The 19,148-nt window shown below is 40.9% G+C and overlaps 1 protein-coding gene across 1 annotated transcript in view; it reads right to left on the bottom strand.

Moving 5' to 3' along the window:
- Window positions 1-8,150: 8,150 nt before the first annotated feature.
- Window positions 8,151-19,148, bottom strand: part of TEX26 (testis expressed 26) — a 31,547-nt gene continuing 20,549 nt past the window's right edge. The window contains exons 5-7 of the mRNA XM_082700917.1: window positions 15,779-15,955; window positions 13,909-14,070; window positions 8,151-8,776 (exon numbers count right to left, since the gene is read on the bottom strand). Coding sequence (XP_082557043.1) covers window positions 8,685-8,776; window positions 13,909-14,070; window positions 15,779-15,955 — 431 coding nt within the window. The 3' untranslated portion in view covers window positions 8,151-8,684. The remainder of the gene's footprint in view (window positions 8,777-13,908; window positions 14,071-15,778; window positions 15,956-19,148) is intronic.

Here is a 19,148-nt window from a genome sequence, read left to right as displayed (position 1 = left end):
TGGGGGAGTTAGGCATATACAATTATAAGGTCTTTAAACTACATAGGAAGTAGTAAAATATTTGATGCTGGATATATATTAATTAAAGATGCATATTGGAGAAACAAAAGGAAACACTAAAAATTATTTGGAAAAGCAGCATAAATAATAATAGTGGAGACAAAGATGGAATAATAAAAATATGCTGAATTACTCCAAGAGAAGAGAGGAAAAAGAGAGGGGAAAGAGCATATGAAATAAAATGGAAAACAGATATCAAAATGGTAAGTCTTAAACTGATCATGACAATAATCACATTAATGTGCATGCCAGGAGCACACCAATTGAAAGAGAGAGATTATCAGATTGGATAAAAAAAAACAAATCCAACCATTGCTATGTACAAGAAAACCACTTTAGTTTTTTAATTTTTTTTTAAACATTTTATTTATTTATCAGAGAGAGAGAGCAAGAGCAAGCACAGGCAGACAGAGTGGCAGGCAGAGTCAGAGGGAGAAGCAGGCTCCCTGCGGAGCATGGAGCCCGATGTGGGACTTGATCCCAGGACGCTGGGATCATGACCTGAGCCAAAGGCAACTGCTTAACCAACTGAGCCACCCAGGCGTCCCTAGTTTTTTAATTTTTAAAATTCCAATTAGTTAACATTTGGCATACAATACATGGATTGGGCACTTCCTACAACATTTGGTGCTCAACACAAGTGCTCTCCCTCATCCCTATCACCTATTTCCCTCTTCCCCCACACACAAAATACTAGTTCAAAGGGACACATACACCCTGATGTAGATAGCAGCAGCATCTACAATGGCCAAATTATGGAAACAGCCCAAGTGCCCATCAACTGATGAATGGCTAAAGAGGATGTGGTATATACACACAAAGTGACCCACTTTAAATAAAAAGACAAAAGTAAAAGGATGGAAAAAAATCATACCACACAGAAACTAACCAAAAGAAATCTGAAATAGCTACATCACTATGAGACAAAGTAGACTTCAGAATATGGAATATTATCAGGATTAAAGAGGACCCATATAAGATGACAAAGGGTCAGTTCTTCAGGAAGACATAGAACTGTGTTTGCCCCTAACAATGCAGCTTCAAATACAGGAAAGGAATGGACAGGCTGAAGGAACTGAAATGATACATAGATAAATCCCAATTATAGTCAGATACTTGAACATTCTTTTCTCCAAAAGCAAATCAGTAAAGATACAGAAGATTTGAACTATAGGAGTGATATAATTGACATTTACAGAATACTCTACCCAGAAGTATGTACACATGGTTCCCAATGTCTTTGATTCTGTATCTAGCATGGCACAGTGTCTGGCACAAAATATTAAAAATATTCTGAAATAAATGTTGAATGAATAATAAAGTTTAAACTGTTCATAATCATATACCTTAGATCTTCTGGAACAATCCCAATTTTCATGAAATGTGATTATTTTTTAAGATGATTCTCTAAATGAATAATTATACTTTATTTTGTAAGGCATTTTATAAAATTACATTTAGAGATCATAATTCAGTACTTGGCTGCACACTCTGCTTTTGCTTTGGTTCAGAAAGTTTGGCTGGTTGTGTTACTTAAATTTGATTAGGCCCTCAAAGCCCCTTTAATGTCCTTCTTTAGCTACTCTGTACCACTGGAAGCTGACCCTTTGCACTGTATCTCCCTCAACACCTTTCTGGAAGGAGTCCATTGGGCTTGGTCAATGGGAGCCATTGACAAGGGGTCAGGCTCTGTTAAAGGGGAGGAGAAAATGAGAGCAGAGTATTTCTTCCCCCATCTCTCCTTGTTCCATGTCTCTGGCAGAGTGTCTCTATCCTTCCCTAACTACAGCTCCCCTGGGACAGAGGCTTCTTCACGCATCAGGGTCTCACTGGGCTCCGGTCACATTTTCCATCAAGTCTAGAGATGGTAATAGCTTCCTTCTATTGCTAGTCCATTTAAATAGTACTCCATTTAAGCTTTCTCATATGAAACAAATGGGTTGGATTCTCTTTCCTGCTCAGACCTTGACTGAACTAACAACTTGACAGGTGCCAGCTAGGTCACTTCTTTAGGTCAGTGGCTTTTCATCTTTGATAAACATTAGAATCACCTGGAGAAATTTAGAACCAAGTGCTACTGAGTTCCATGCCCAGAATTTCTGATGTGACTGGTCCAGGAAGTGGCCAGGGCATCAGGATTTTAAAAATCTATCCAGGCCATTCTGTCATGCAGCCGAGGTTGAGAAGCATTACTCTGGCTCATATACTTCCTATGCAGAGAGATTATTAGGACATAATGAAAATTCAACTTCAAATGCCCCATTGTGATTTTTCTTTTTCTTTTTCTTTCATTTTTTTAATAAATTAGTGTAGTCTTTAATTTCAAGTGATGTTATTTTTCTACTCTTCCATTTGTGAAAGCACTTTTTAAACAAAATAGAACAAATTTAAACATTTATATCACAGTTTCCTCAGGAGGTTAAATACAAAGAACAGATGTTTCTGGAAAGCATAGAAATCTGTTATATGTACTTTTTTTTTTTTAATTGGGTGTGTGTGTGCGGGGGTGAGTTTTGCAAGAGAATAGAAAGGGAATCAAAAAAGGCATCAGGGGATTCCACAAGAGAAACAATTTCAGAATCATTATCTGTGTTGAAACACTACTCTCTTTGAAATATAATAATAGAGGTACTAGTACTACAGAATTAACTCATGTTAGATGCATTGACTGATCTGGTCTCGACAATCTGCTCTGAGAAGGAACAGTATTAAACCAATCATTCATATCCTTTGGCATGTTAAAATAAGCAGTGGCTACTGGTCTCATGAGAACATTTGAAGTTTTCAGTATTTAAAATGCCTTCACCATTTGGCAGGCTTTAAAATATAAAAGAACCACAACCACACTCTCCACTTTTTAAACACTACCCATTTTTAGTGGGGATTAGCCTTAATATTTTTAAGAGAGTGAACCGATTCTACCAAGCCTTTCATTTCATCTTGAGGTTTCCCGAGATGTCTCATCTAGATACTGTGCCTGCATCACTTAGCTATGCTGCATTAATCTCAGTGGCATGCAACAAAACCCATTTATTTCCCACTCACAGTTTGTTTGTGGGTCACTAGGGTAGGTCAGCTGGGGTAGCTGTATGAGTCCATTTGGGCTATTATAACAAAATATCATAAACTCAGTAGTACATAAACAAGAACCATTTTTCTCGCTGTTCTGGAAGCTAGAATTCCAACATCATGGGGCCAGCAGATTAGATGTCTGGTGATAGCTTCCTGGTTCAGATGGTTGTCTTGGGGCCCTCAAAGGCAGAAGGGGCCAGGAACTCTGTGGGTCCACTAATCCCAATCATGAGGGCTTTGCCTTCCAAAGGCCCCACCGGCTCATAATCACTTCAAGGATTAGGATCTCAATGTATGAATCTGGGGACACACAAACATTCAGACCATAGCAGTAGATCCCTTCCACAAGTCTCTCAACCTCCTCCTGGAACCAAGGCAGGATTATGTCCGCTACCATCCCATTGTCTGAAGCAAGTCACATGGCCAAGCTCCCCTGCAAAGGCTGAGAACTAAGTTCTAAACTGGGTAGGAGAGACTACAAAGTTGCATAGCTAAGGGTGTGGATACATACAGAAGGAGATGAAGAATTGGAGACAATCAATACCACAGTTCCCACAGTGTCTCAAGAAGAAATCAGTTAAATTACCCATCTCACTACTGTATTTAGAGGCAGAATGTGTGGCTCTAAAAGGGCAGCCACTTACCTGTTCTATAACTCTGTGTAGCATACCTTTTCATGTGCAGCCAAGTATATGGTAATACTCATCTGTGGGCTGTCTGCTACGAGGCAATAGATTCGGTGTGGCTTTTCTTGGCCCTCCTGCCCTTAGAATACCAAAACCATTTCCAAAAGAAGCAATAAGAGATTTGGGAAGAGTGAGGGAGGTGATATTTTAGGGTGGTGAAACTATTCTGTACAATGACTCTGTGCTTTTGTCAAAACCCATAGGACTTCACAAAGAGTAAACTTTATAACATTAAAGAAAGTCTTTTAGGAGGGAGGTGAGCTATCCCTTTTGGGAGTCCCAGAGTGTGGAGCTTTCTCCTAGAGATAGGTGGAAAGCCTAAGTAAGATGCATCTACATGGTGTGCAGTGGCTAAGAAATCCACTCCTAGACAAAGTTTTACCAGCCAAGTTTGAAGAGGAGCATTAGCATCCAACCAAGCCACCCATGTTCATGAGTGATCTACAACTTGAGTCAACAGAAATGTATCAAGTAATCTGTAGCACAGAAACAAGAAGAACAGAGACCATACTGCCAACAGTCAGCGGCACTCGGGCCCTGCGTGATCTGAGCCTTGCCTCCTTGGCCTCCTCTTCTATGACTGTCCCTCTGCACCCTGTGCCCAGCCAATTCCACATACTTCAGTCACTCGGCATTCTGCCAGTTTCTAGGACACTTCAAGATTTTTCCTACCAGAATGGCCTTGCCTTGCTGTTTCCCAAGCCTGAAAAGCTGTTGCCTCATCTCTTCACCTGGTTTGCTCTTTCTCTCTCTCTCTCTTTTTTTTAAAGGTTTATTATTTTAGAGAAAGAGCGATCAGGGGGAGGAGCAGAGAGAGAGGGTGAGAAAATCCCAAGCACACTTCTCGCTGAGCACGGAGCCTGACATGGGGCTTGATCTCACAATCCTGAGATCATGACCTGAGTGGAAATCAAGTGTTGGACACTTAACCAGCTGAGGCACCCAGGCGCCCCGATCTTTCTCCTCTTAAAGGCTCGGCTTATGTGATCCTTCCCCTTAGAAGCCTCTCATTATTCTCTATCACAGCACGATTGATATTTTGTGTAGCACTTATATTCTGTAATTATGTCCGTTTTTACTTATGATCTGTCCCTCACTCTAGAATGTATGCTCCATATCTTTCTTTTCACTACTAATGAATTCCCACTACCTAAAAACACTGCTTGATATAGAGTAGATGTTCAATAAACATTGACTGAAGTGTGAGTCACATATCAAACAAGACTACTCATGTTTGATATGTGACTCAAGAGCCCAAGGGAGCGTGGACCATGCTGTGGAGTGAGTGTCACAAAGGTAGTCAGGAAGTCCCACATCGCACACACTAAACCAAGAAAGAATCCATGTGAAGTTATGGGCCGGCCACAGCTAAATCCCCAAGAAAGACATCAACTTGATGCTCAGGTGTTGGCCCACAACTGCTAAAGTGTGGCAAACCCAGCTCATAGGTAGAAAATCACCCATCTGAAAGAAATGAGACACCATGGGGATGTTACTGCTTCAATACAAAATGAAAGTGGAAAGTGGAACAGGTCCAAATAAGAGACCCATAAAAACCTTAGTGGTCAAGCTGCCCCCTCCATGTAAATCTTGCTGGCAGTTGTCATTCAGGGAAGGGAGCAGAGGAGAGACGCCCCACAGGACATCCAGGAAAGCAGACAAGGCTACACTCCAATGCCTCACAACCACCAAACTGCACACTATTAAGAGAGGCTGGGCTGTGTGTGTGAAGCTGCATGTTGTTCAGAGATTTGAAGTAGACACAAATCTTGTTTTCCATGAACCCTGTGCCATGAGAGAGCAGCAGGCACAGAGCCATGGGAGAAGGCAGTCTGCTGGAGCCCACAACGAGGATCTCAGACTTCAGGCTTCTCTGATAGGTCCAGATGGGCAGATGTGGGACTATGCCTTCCAGAATGGCCATACATGTCCCCTCATGGCCTGTGGTTCTTAGACAAGCTACCCATAAATAAACATATACTAACCATATACAAGCTACTCTTAGATAACCATATAAAACCTGGAGGAGTTTGCAATTAGAATAAACTTTACCCAGTCTGTGCAGTCAATCCTGTTCTTAGAGCAGCCTGGAGGGAGCATGGGACTTTTGTGAGCACTTCAGCAGCAAGTGAACCCCTTCTGTGTTAGCCCAGAACCACCCCCCACCCCGCTCATCCAGTAAACACACAAAGACCATACTTCCTCTAAGGCTCATTTTTCTTGGCTCAGAGTCCCCAAAGGACTGACCTAACCTTTACAAAATTAATGGTAAAGTAAAATTTGATGCCTGGATTTTAGAATTTATTGTTAAGTTTTATTTATTTTTTTTTTTTTATTTGACAGAGAGAGATCACAAGTAGGCAGAGAGGCAGGCAGAGAGATAGAGTGAAGCAGGCTCCCTGCTGTGCAGAGAGCCCGACTCAGGACTCGATCCCAGGACCCTGAGATCATGACCCGAGCCAAAGGCAGTGGCTTAACCCACTGAGCCACCCAGGCACCCCAATGCCTGGATTTTAAAAGAGGATAAACACAACATTCATTGCTAAGAACCAAACTGATGTTCTGAGTGGGCAAAAGGAGGTGATACACAACACATGTCAAAAAAACATTTTTCAAAATGGAAACTATGCAGTGAGCACTAGGTGCAAATAATGAATCATTGAATACTACAACAAAAACTTACGATGTACAATATAATAACTGAACAGAATAAAAATAAATGAATAAATAAATAAAATACCAAAAAAAGGAAACTATAAACAAAAAATCAAAAAGACTTAAAAGACAGATCCAGGAAGCCTCTCCTCCAAAATATTATTATATTCAGAAAGAAAGAAGTATCATAGTGAAGAAAGGCCATAATAAAAAACAATATGAAATGAAATTACCTGAAGTTACAGAAAAATTCCAAATGAAGCTGAACATAGCCTCAAAAAGTTACTGAAATATTCCAAAGGTAAAGAGAAAGTCTTTTAAACTTCCAGAAAAACAAAACCAAAAGCCCAGATCACTTATGGCAGTAACTGAACCAGAACCAGTATCTGACTTACAAATTATACTCTTAACCAAAAGACAATGGAATGACTGTGGCCTATTGAGAAAATTGAAGTTCCAAGAATTCTATACCCAGGCAAGATATCATTTAATCAAAAGAATGACATTTTGGGACAAGTAAGGATTCAACGTGTCACCACCCATGTGACCCATGTGAGGAAATACATAGAAACTATTCTAACTGAATAAAAGTAAGTCAAAGCATGGATCTAGTCATTTGGGAAAACAAGATAATGCATGAATAAGTGATAGTCAAACATAAATGGATGATACTGATGATATGACTGAAAATTTATATGCTTTAAGTCTTCTTTAAATAAGACAGGAAATTGTAAGGAAATCCCTAAGAAAAGCTTGATGCAATAATTCCAAACTATCTGTGTGAGTGCTCAGGTGGGAGTAGGAAGTACGATATGGGATAGGAAATTAAAGATGATCTCTCAAGCTGGAGAAGGGCGGAATTATAAGGAAAAGTTACTGGAAGCATAGGGAAGTGTAATTCTTATATATTAATAGAGAAATCCAAATTTAGCAATGTTCATGTGGGATTTTAAAAAACTGCTAGTATAGTGAAAAACAGTATGATTTAAAAATTAACAGTGTGAGGGGCACTTGGGTGGCTCAGTCTGTTAAGCATCCAGCTCTTGATTTTGGCTCAAGTCATGATCTCAGGGTTGTGGGATTGAGCCCCAAGTGGGGCTCTGCAGTAGCCCCACTGTCCCTCCCCCAACTCACGCTCTCTTTCTCTCTAAAAATAAATTAACAGTGTAAGAAAAAAATGAAGAAAATTAGGAAAAGTAAGACTAAAAAGAACAACAAAGAATAAGAAAAAACAATTGGAAATCATAAAACCAAGTATGTCAAGCATCATAATTATTGTATTCTATCGACTAAATTCTTATATTAGTTATAATATAAAACCCCTACATAAGGTATTTCTAACAGCAAACTGAAAGAAATTTACAAAGAAAGATTGGAAATTAAGGGAAGGCAAATGTATACCAAGAAAAGGTAAAGAAAAACAAAGCGTGAATGGCAACCTTAATATCAATTAAAATGTAACTCATGGCCAAAATTATTAATGAAGTCAAAGAGGAATAGTATGTAATGAGGGGAAAAAAGTTAATCACTGAAAAAGCTCTATATGGGTCAAAAAATTGATAAACAACATAGCAGCTATATATATTATATATTTATATATACAAACAAATGTATATGTAATATATAGTATATAAATATACATGAAACCCCAGAAATACAAGAAAATTAATGGAAGCATTTTTGCTGTGGGATGTTTTTAATATTATTCTTTCAGAATTTAACAGTTCAAATATACAATTAAAGTAAAGATATAAGGGATTTGAGAAATACAATAAACCATACATTTTTTTCTCTTCTTATATTCATGTAATACACAAATCACACACTTAGCATAAAAGGAAACTTTGCTAAATTTCCCAAAGCAAAGATTTTTTCAAAAACTTTTGTATAGAAAGTCAACAATAAAAATTTTTTTTAAATCCTCTGATTTTTGGAAAACTAAAAATCCTCTTCTACATTATTTCTAGGTCAGAGATGTAATCAAAATTGAAACCATAAAGTAAATACTCAGAAGAGGAAAGGAAAAAAATTATAGCAAAACCTATTGGATACATTGGTGGGGGGAGGATTTATGGCCTTAAATGATTTTACTGTTTAAGAACAAAGTAAAACAAAATAAAATTACATAAATCCATGAATATATTATTTGGAACAAATTAGATCTTATTTTTTTCCATTATTGAGAAAATGATCCAGTGTTTTTATTGATTTTCAATTTTTTTCATCTGAACTGTTTCCTTTATTTTTCTGTCCCATGCCAAAGTCACAGTGAGAGCGGAGAAAGTGATCGAGAATTTGTCTGTCTGAAAATTACAGAAAAATAAGATAAAGTTTTCCATTTAACTATTAAGTGCTAAATAGAGAATTCTAGAAAGGAGGCAAGTATCGTATAAAAGTAATCTATAGACAAATTGGATAAGACCAAAATAATCAAAGGGTATATGTCTAACACCTAAAAAGTCACAAGTGTATAATTATTGATTAAAAAAGAGTAAACTTAATATTTAAAGGCTCAGCAAGGCTTCCTGGAAAAAGAATGGTGTTTTGAGGGAAGCGGACTTGGGATTCTTTTCTGTCCTGGGGAGCATTAGCAAATCATGTGACCTCTCCATTCCTTCATTTCCTCATCTTTGAATACATAAATAGGACTCGCCTTGTACAGTTGTTGGGCTAGATTAGGAATGCTGTGTATGAAACACCTAGACAGGGCCTGGTCTGCCTTACCTTTTATGACCAAGAACACAGTAGTAAATAATCATGCCAATAAAGCAATACAGGCTATGGTTCCCAGAGTTCCCTCAAAGCTGGGGTTGTTTTTCTACCCACCAACTGCTAGTGTGCCTTGCTATCTTTGACTGACAACTGACCATGAGAGGGCCCTTCAATTCCTTGGCCTCCACATCCTCATCTGGAAAGTTAAAGGAATCTTGTCCTGTTCTGAACAGCTATAGTTCCCTAATTCTCATTCCATATTTCCATACACATATATATATATGTGTGTTGTGTGTATGTGTGTATATTTATATACACACACCTTTTTAATATTACAGAGTGGAGCTGTAAAATTTTTCTTACTCCTAGCAATTGTCATCTGTGCAGCAGCAACCAAAAGCAAGGAAGAGTGGGAGTGGTCCCATGTTATCATGTGCAGTGTCCCTGTGACCTTGCTCAGTGTCAGCTGGGGTCTAAAGATCAGGAGAGTGTGTGTGTGTGGTCCTGGCTTACTCTCCAATTCTTCCTGGTTCTTTGTTTTTGTGACCTGACATCCCCACGTTGCTCCATATCTTTTTTGACCTCAGCATTGTCTTAAATTGAGGTATACTTTTCACAAAGTGAAACACACTGGTCTTTCATGAGCGGTTTGATGGGTTGATACCTGTGTGCATGTAACTTGTACCCATATAATAAGAGCACTGCCACTGCTCCAAAAAGAGCTGTCATGCTCCTTCCCAGTCAACACCTCTCCCCCGCCAAAACAGACTGTTCCGATTTCGTTTAGCACAGAGAAGTGCTGCCTGTTGTTGAAGCTCTTTGAATAAAAGCAGTCACACAAAACGTAAGATCTATGTCTGGCTTCTTTCACTCAGCATCATGTTTTTGAAGTTCATGTTGTTGACTACAATGATAACTGATTCTTTTTTTTTTTTTTTAATTACCTAGCAGTTTTTCATTTTGTGCATATACCAGTTTTTCACAGCCTGCTATGGTGGAAATGTGTGTCGTATCCAGTTTGGAACTATTAAGAAAACAGTGGCTGCGGACATTTTTGTAGAAGTCCTTCAGTGGACACATGGTTTCTTTTCTCTTGGGTAAATACCCAAAAATAGAATTTCTGGGTCTTGGGGTAGATATAGGTTTAACTCTATGGGAAACTGCCAGATCTGTTACGAATATTACACTGACGCTACTAGTTGACATGCCTACCAGCAATAGATCTCTCTGTATTCTCAACATTCGCTGATTTCGGTCCTTGTCATTTTAAGCCTAAAAGGTCTCTATATTAAATCTTACACCAAAGAGTTAATTTTAAATAAACAAGCAAATAAATAAAGACAAATCCTTCTTATGTCAAAGGTAAGCATATAAGATGAATCAAGTTCAGCATGAATGAATAAAAACAATAAGATGGTATCAAATTTAAAATCAACTTAAACAACTGTTCAAAAAGGCTATCAGTTGCAATTCAAATGTTACCCGTATTTATTATGTACAGATGCAGATTCATGTCTCCATGTTTTTGCTTATGCTGTTTCCTCTGCTCCCTCTGAATGGCCCTGCTTCTCCGTGTCGTGCTGATCCGCCCTTGACCCTTAAAAGAGGCCTCCTCAGAGCAGCCTTCCCTAATGCTCTTTCAACCCACAGGGGCAGGGGTGTACCCCTCGCAGACTTCTAATACACCCAGAGACTACTTCGATTACAGAGCTTCTCACATTACACCTGTGTGTCTGTCCTGATGATGAGTTCTTTGAAAGGGAGGATTTGTTTTTTATTTATCTTTGTATCAAGTGATTTATTCAGTCAATGAAATTCCTCCAGTCAGTGGATATATTCCCTACAATACTGAATCACACCCTAGGAAGAAATTACCACTTGGATAGCCATGTGCATGGGAGCTTTGACTGGAAGAGACGGGGAGTGAGTGACAGCTGAAAGACTCTGAAAACCGGATTTCAGAGAAGTTTGTCTTTTAAAGGAAGAGGGGGGATAAGTAGGGAGATGACAGTCTTTACTAATAAATAACAGAGGCGCAAAGGGTAAGCAGTTGGGTGGCCCGAATCACTCGGAGATTAAGATGATTCTGAAAACAGAATGGCCACTAAAGACAGTTCAAATCTCTCAAGCTGTCATAGAGAGACAGCGATACACAGGGTTACTGGAAACACCAGGTTTGCCTTCAGCTGCCCTTGCTTTCCTACTTCCCAGCTTCATCTTGTCTTCCTGGGATCTTCTCTATCCCGCCATCTCCCTTGGCCCCTGTCTTGGGCCCTGATGGGCATCCTTTCCCTTCCCCTCTCCTTCAAAATGCACCTGTTCTGGGCCCCAATATTCTCTAAGAGGGAGAATCCAGCAAAATACTTTAAGCAAGGTGGTAATAATTCATGCAGCCTAGTGTAGCTGCCAAGTTTTTTATTCTCTTGCATACGGGCTCAGCCCGACCATGCAGGAGCTCTGCTGAGACGCTCACCGTCCGAAAAGCATTAGCGTCATCCCAGACACTAATGACAATTAAATGACTAGAAAATGACAAGAGTTTGGGGGCATAATAACTCAAAGGGAACCTCCTACTTGCTTGTCAGCTTCCAGCATAGCTGGCTGAGGAGTAGGTCATTCAAAAGCAAAACTAGGAAAGAGAAACTAAAACCCATAGATCCTATAAAGGCCCTAGTCTGTGCAAAATGGCAAGGCTCCGAGGCCTGAGCATCCAGGTACCTGCCCCCAGTGCCATCCTGAGGGCCCCAGGACAGCAGGATACCTGAAAAGCAACCAAGGCTTAGATTGGCCCTAAAGCTACCTTGTTAGGTAATAGATCATGTCTCACTTGTTTGGGGAGAAAACCCAACTGGAAGAGCCCAACTGAATCAGCTTATGCTAGGAATCTTGGAGAAGGTAGATCCAAGTAGAGCAGAGGCTGTCAAAGTACCTGCGGCATCCTTGGTTCACCCTCGAGGGGCACCACCAAGGCTGGATTACAAATCACACACACACAACCAAGGACAGAGGTGCCAGCAGCCACCTGGTTTTTCCACGCAGAAGAACCTCAATGCCACCTGCATTTCAAGTTCCTGGGCAGTTGGAAACCTCCATCTGCTTTGGATGGACTCATCTGTTTGGGGTCAAACAGATGTGGCTCCAGAGGTGAAAGGGGTCCATTACAGAATGCGGACGACGGTTTTATACATATGAACCCAAGCTGGGAAAAACAATGGAAAGCAGGCTGGGGGTTGATGGGGAGCTTCTGTTCTGCCTCCCTGCAAGATCTGAGCAGCTGACCTCAAAGAGCCTCTTGTTTCCTTCTGAGGGGTCAAATTGGCCCAGAAGCATCTGCTGAGAGGAACCAAGCTCCTGATGGCAAACACAGGCTTCTGCTTGTGCCTTAGAGTGAGGCAAAACACCTACTTCTGGTACTTCTTGAAACCCAACATTTGAGCTCTATTAATGGCCTTTGGGCCATCAACCTTCAGTCTGCAATCGTGCAAGGTATCCTCTTCCTCTCCTTCCACACACATACACACCCATGCGCACCCCCTCACCAGACTTGCCTACAGTAAGGTTTCAGTTTTGTGTGGGGCACAAGATCCTAGCATTAAGGGTTTCAGAGAGGATTTCAGAAGACCAAACTCTTCTTATTGTAGCTGGAGACAGGCAAAGGACAGAGATTGGGGACCCAAGACAGCTAGGAGGCAGGGAGCAGTTGGAGTTAATGAGGACCTGGTGGACATTCCAAGTCAAGCCTGGCCACAAGGCACAAAACAAGGCAGTGGCTGCCACATAGTCTGAAGTACCAAGTGGCAGGTTGAAGGTGGTCCATGGCATGTGGGAAGAAATATTAGAACCTGTACTTATATTCTACATATTTATGTTCTATAACATTATGTTATATTGCTTTTTACTTCCTTCTTCAGCATTTAATATGTTTTATAACTTACATAATACACTAGTTTAGTGGGGCATGAATATTCTTTATAGAAATAAATATGCCTGCATGGGGGCATATGCTCAAAAATGGGGAGCAACAGCAAGTGTGACCACCAGCAGTGGATCCCGAGGGCAGCTGGTAGAAGAGCTTCGTCTCCTCGCCTCCATCTCCTATTCTCTGAGTTGACATTTTACACATGCACAGGCTGACCAGCCATCCTTGAGATGCTCCCAAGCAGATTCCAGTCCCCAGGCCCAGAGCTGGGATAAGTCTTCGTAATACAACTAACACTGCCCTGAGAATGGCCTTTGCCCTTTTGGAGGATGTTCTACACAGAGATTCTCATGTACCCTAAAAAGCCTATCACCAAAAGTACCATCAAACAGGCAATAAAGATTATGTAAGATAAAACAAAACTATGAGACAGCACAAACACCCACAGAAGAAATCACTTCACTGTAATAAAACCAGAGATTATCCTGGAGAAATGCAACCATGAAGCTGAAGGAGTGAAATGAGTGAGATCAGAGAGGTGCGAAAGGCTAGATGTTTCTTTTTTAATAAGGGGGGGCTACAGTCCCTGGGGCCTCTTTTAAGACAAACTTATTTTCAGTGGGTTGAGGTTTACACAGAACTATGGGATTTCTTTGAGGCAGTGTTTATCTTCTTGTGGACATTTAGCTCCAGTGGCTAAACATTGGAACGATTTCTATTTGGCATGAAAAGCAACGTATTACTATCTATACATTTATTCAATAGTAACTCGAGACCTCCTCCCACCTTTTTAAGACCTCCTACCTTTGTAAGAAACACCCTGAAGGTACTCTGTGACTTGAGAGGGAGTAAATGAGTCTAAAATCGTTAAGAAATCCAAATGGGATTTTCCATAATCGCTTTGGTATATAGTCTGCTTCTTTGTGCGTTCTTGATTCCTCATGTGGCTGTGCAGCACAGCAGGGACTAGGGGGGCACAGGGGAAGGAAAGACACAGAAGCTGTCACTGAGCAAAGAATTCACACCCTTATTTGTCAAACACACCCCCAACAGCCCCGAGCCCCACTTGGAGTTTAGTCAGCATCCTTGAGGTATGGAAAGCGAGCCACAGTAGAAGACACTGCTCCCATGATTCAGGCTATGCAGAGCTGCTGGGACTCAGGACGGTGGATACTAGCAGTGGGGGTGACTGGGGCTGATGGCCCAGAAAAGTTCTCCCTGAGATCAACTCATCTGCAGGTCAGCATGGTGGGATGGTAACATTCACCAGCTCCTTAGTAAACAAATGCCTTCATAGAAGCTACTTTCCCTTTTGTGCCATCTCCTAAGCAGACAGGGTGACACCTTAAGAGGAGTCATTCAGTGACCCAGGTGTGTGCGGATGAGCAGTGAAAATATGTCCCTCCAGCACTCATTGCACATTTAGACTAATAAATAATTCAGACTGATGTATCATGTGCAAGCAAAATCAAAATCATTTGTTTGAATCTGAGTATTGTTCATTTAATGTGGGTTCTGATAGTCATGGAATTATTGGGGCAAAAAATTGGTGGGTGGCTCAGTGGGTTAAGCCTCTGCCTTCGGCTCAGGTTATGATCTCAGGGGCCTGGGATCGAGCCCCACATCCAGCTCTCTGCTCAGCGGGGAGCCTGCTTTCCCCTCTGCCTGTCTGCCTACTTGTGATCTGTCTGTCAAATAAATAAATAAAATCTTTAAAAAAAAAAAAAAGGCAATGAAAACGTGATGGAAGACCCTAATTTCTACAACATGCCCAACCTTTGTAAATCTTAAGGACACCTTAAATACTGCTTTTATTCCTATATGTCTCTTTTACAGGGACCACCAGCTGGTGGGAGGAAGTAGAACCAAAGCCAAAGCCAAAGCCTAAGCAAGAAAGGTTCCAGCTGTTGAGAACTTTCCAACAGTATCCAAAAATGGAAGCGTTGTCTTGGGGGTGGGGCACTCCCCCCAAAAGTGACGACATCACCCCTTGGCAAGGATGGAATAAAAGGGATTCCCATATGGTGTGAGGATCTAGATGAGGTGATTTCTAGGCTGTCTTCTAACCTCGAGATGCTAAGCTTCTATCCTTGTGATATTTGTCTACAGCACTACTTGGTTCCAACTCCATGCCAGGAATAGATCACTATCTCAGACTGACATGAAATTATACATTTAACCAGTAGCTTCGAAATGGCTTGGCCATGGGACTTTTAAAAACCTCTGTTGAAAACAGTAGGAATCAGGATCATTAGAACCATTGTCAAATCTGAAGATATTTGATAGATGTACCATGTGGCTAAACCTCTAGTGGATAACTGACAAGTCTAATTTGAATCCTACCCAGTCTCTTCTTTGGTAATTTTATAACAACTGAAGCCTTCCTTTGTTTTCCAATTCCAACAACTGCTTCCCCGCCGCCCGCCGCCTCCCCACCACAAGGCAGAGCATATATTCATTCCATAGCATATGCAATCAGTTCTTTTCCAAGACTTACTCATTCCTTGGGTTTGAAGCTAGACAGAGTTTTGATTCCTTGCAGGGATGCAGAGATAACTGGCATTCTTCCTAACTATTACCAAGATTACCTGCCGGGGCCCTGCATGCCGAAGAATCTTGGAACAAGAACAGAATCTCTGAAGTTGCTTTCAAAGCTACAGGTGTACTTACTTACCTAGACCCTGAGAAGCAACTGGTAGGCTTGAGTAGCATCCATATTTGAAACTAAAATCCTGCAACTCAGGAATTTTAGCTGGAACTTGGTAATTCCGTCGAAATTCAGTGTCTGCGGGTCGGGGAAGTAAATTTTTCCATTCCAGAGACATCGGAGAACTTTCCTTAATCTTCTGAGCTGGGGTGGGGTTACAAGTGTAAAAGTCCTTGTAAGCTATTTAAAATAAGAGTCCTATTTTCCCATTTTGCCTTCCAACTGGTCACACTAAACCTGCTCTTCTTGTATTTAGAGGTACAATCAATGTAGTTTTTATGGACCTTTCAACCAAGAAATAATTTTCTGCTTTATCAGGCACAGGAAGTGTATGCTCCAATGTTCAGAAGCAGCTTCTAATAAAGATATTGTATGTCAGTTAGGAGTGCCCTTTTGTTCTGCCAGGGGGACACAGAAGGCATTCCTCATTCCAGTAGGCCTGCCTAGTCCTGGGGCAGGGGTAGGGAGCAGAGTGAGAGAGTTTAGGTAAGGCTAGGGTTGACATATAAAACATAGGATGCCAGTTAAATTGAATTTCAGATAAATAATGAAAAATCTCTTGGCGTAAGTGTACATGGGCTCATTGTTTATCTACTATATATAATCATTCAAATTTAACAGGTCATCCTTTATTTTTATTTGTTAGATCTCACAGCACTCTAGATGGGGCAATGCATATCATTCGCATTATCTGGAAAACCACCACTTGAAGCTTACCCCTTACTGCTGGAGGATTAGGTAACATTTCTGTCATCGATGGATAATTGCACTATTAGTTCTTTGAAACAACTCCACTAACAACTATTCATTAAATATCTAAGAAGCACTGACTAAATGCCAGGTTCCACAAGCACTGCCAGATTATTAGAGGAGTTGCAAGACATGTCCCTTAGAGTGAGTTCATCCCTAATTCTTGCTATAGTGTTGGTTCAGAATCACATCTTATAACACCAACTTTATTCAGGACAAAAGTGTTAAAAATATGGGTATCAAACACAATATCCAAATAGTGCCAATTACTATTGAAACTAAACTCGAATCTTGTTTTGAACTCATTTTTCGATAGGTCTTTTCAAAATAAATTCAAAAGTACATCAAACAATATATGATGTTATCTACTGGCATCCAAAAGCGTTTTACTATTGATTTTTAAAAAATTATCTCTGTCTAGACCAGAACAGTGAGAGAAAGTTTCACTGCATGCTGCCTCTTCATTTAGATGAGTCAGGAAAAGAGGACGTGATACTCAATGGGCCTCATAATGACCTCATACGCGCCCCAAGGAGAAGACAAGGTTATATAGAAGAGGCAACTCTAGGACTTAATGTTGGGACATCTCATGATATTTTGAAAAATCATCTGGTATTGTTCTTGGCAAGCACCATCTGTAACTTGGTTTTTGTAAATTACTAAGAGTTTTATAAGAGAAAAACAAATTCCCATTGAAGTACTTGATACATACGCTTATCCCTCTTCCCTAGAGCTACCACTTAATAGCAAAATGTTTTCAGTTCCTATATGTATTCTGTGCCAAAATTAAAAATAATGTAGTCATTGTTCTACCTTGAGACAACCTCAAACTAGTGTGATTAGAAAGATATATACAGGAAAAACAGATATGGAATGTGATGTCTTAAACCTAACACTTGGAACCATGGTTCTCACACAGAGATAATATATCCGACTTACCCAGGAAGGTTTTTGCAAAGCACACTTCCTGAATCTCATCCCAGACATTGAGAAGCTCTAGACGTGGGACCCAGCCACTTACATTGTGAACAAGCTCCCCATATGCTTAAGAATCACTCCCTCGGAGCCTTCAGTAGGTGCTACAGAAGGCCAGAGAGAATACAAAGAGCTCTGCTAGGGGAGGGAAGGAAGACATGAGTTAAAAGGCAAACACGGAAAAGATGTGCTTTGATGACATGTCAACACTGAAGCAGAAGGAGGAGCAGAAGGTACGCAGTGTGTTTGTGAAGTATGGTCTGGCTGGTAAGAGGATAAGGTATGCAGGGCAGGGAGAAGTAGCTGAGGTGAAGAGGAGAAGCGAGGGTCAGTTTGCAAAGGGTCTTGAGGGGCTGGTCTACATTGTTGGGTCGATGGTCAAAGGAGTGAGACTGATACAAAGCGAAGGTCAAGCAAAGCTTTATTTTGCACCAAGCATTGAGAATCAAACTGACCGGCCAGGGCTGTCTCCTGCAAAGAGGCAACCTCTCTCTGCCTTACAGACTAGCTTTTAAGGGCAAAGGCCATGTGGTTGGACCTGGCCACGCACAGGAGGCCAATGAGATTGTAACACAGAGAAAGCTGTACAGTCCTACTAGGTCACACATAAGTGACCAATTGAATTACAATTTACCCTATAGTAGATATTTGAACTAGCCTATCACCTTGGTCAGAATTGGCGCCCAAATGGCACCCAAAGGGCAGGGCCCATACTCCTTGGTAGCTAGGGAGACAGTATGCACCCCCACTGATTGGATACCTCCACCTGGCCTGACCCACCCTTGTATCTGGGCTTTGTTACCTGGGACTGGTTTCCGGGACTTGTTTTTAAGTAAGTTCCCTGGTGTGGGGGGAGGGTCAGGGTCAAGGTGGAGCTGCTCTGGCTAAATAGGCCCTTACAACATACACCACGATGAACCAGCATAGTGGAGCCCCTGGAGATGAGGACCCAGAAAAGAGACAACTCAGATCTAGATTCCCTGAGTTCCTTTGAAGATAAAGTTAAGTCTTACTCTTCATTGATACCTTAGCATTTAATAAAGTAATAGACCTCACTAAATGTTTATTAATGAGGGAATGAAAGAAAAAAGAACAGAAACAACCTGAACCACACTCTAGTGACTATGTGATATATGCTTACAGTAATCTTTAGTTCTTCTCAATTGATGCTTTTATTGCCTTTTTAAAATTTCATGTTAATGAGTTCCTTCAGCATTATTAAGAAAAGAAGTTCTTGATACAAAGGATCCCACCAACCCCTGAAGTCCCCGTAGTGGTATTGAAGTTTGGATGGACAGGATAACCATGACTCACAGCTAACCAGACCCAATGCTAACTGCACCTCCAAGGCCCAGACCCCTCCCAGGGAGCCATCCCTGTTCCTCAGGAGCTCAGCTCCCTCTGTTTCTTTTTCTCTTGATAATAGTGATATTACACTAATATAGCTATAGCCCAAAGAGAGAAACTGGCCCATTGAAGATTATTATGGCATTTGCAGAAAGGCCCAATTCAAAAGTACATCTACAGCAAAGACTATTCAAAACCAGTGGGCCCACTGGCACATAATCTATATAGCCAAGTGAGAACTAGTTCTACTATCTCTGCCTGCTGT

This window comes from Mustela nivalis, assembly GCF_964662115.1.
Source record: "Mustela nivalis genome assembly, chromosome: 15".
Classification (NCBI taxonomy): Eukaryota; Metazoa; Chordata; class Mammalia; order Carnivora; family Mustelidae; genus Mustela; species Mustela nivalis.
This window is presented reverse-complemented; position numbering and strand designations above follow the sequence as displayed.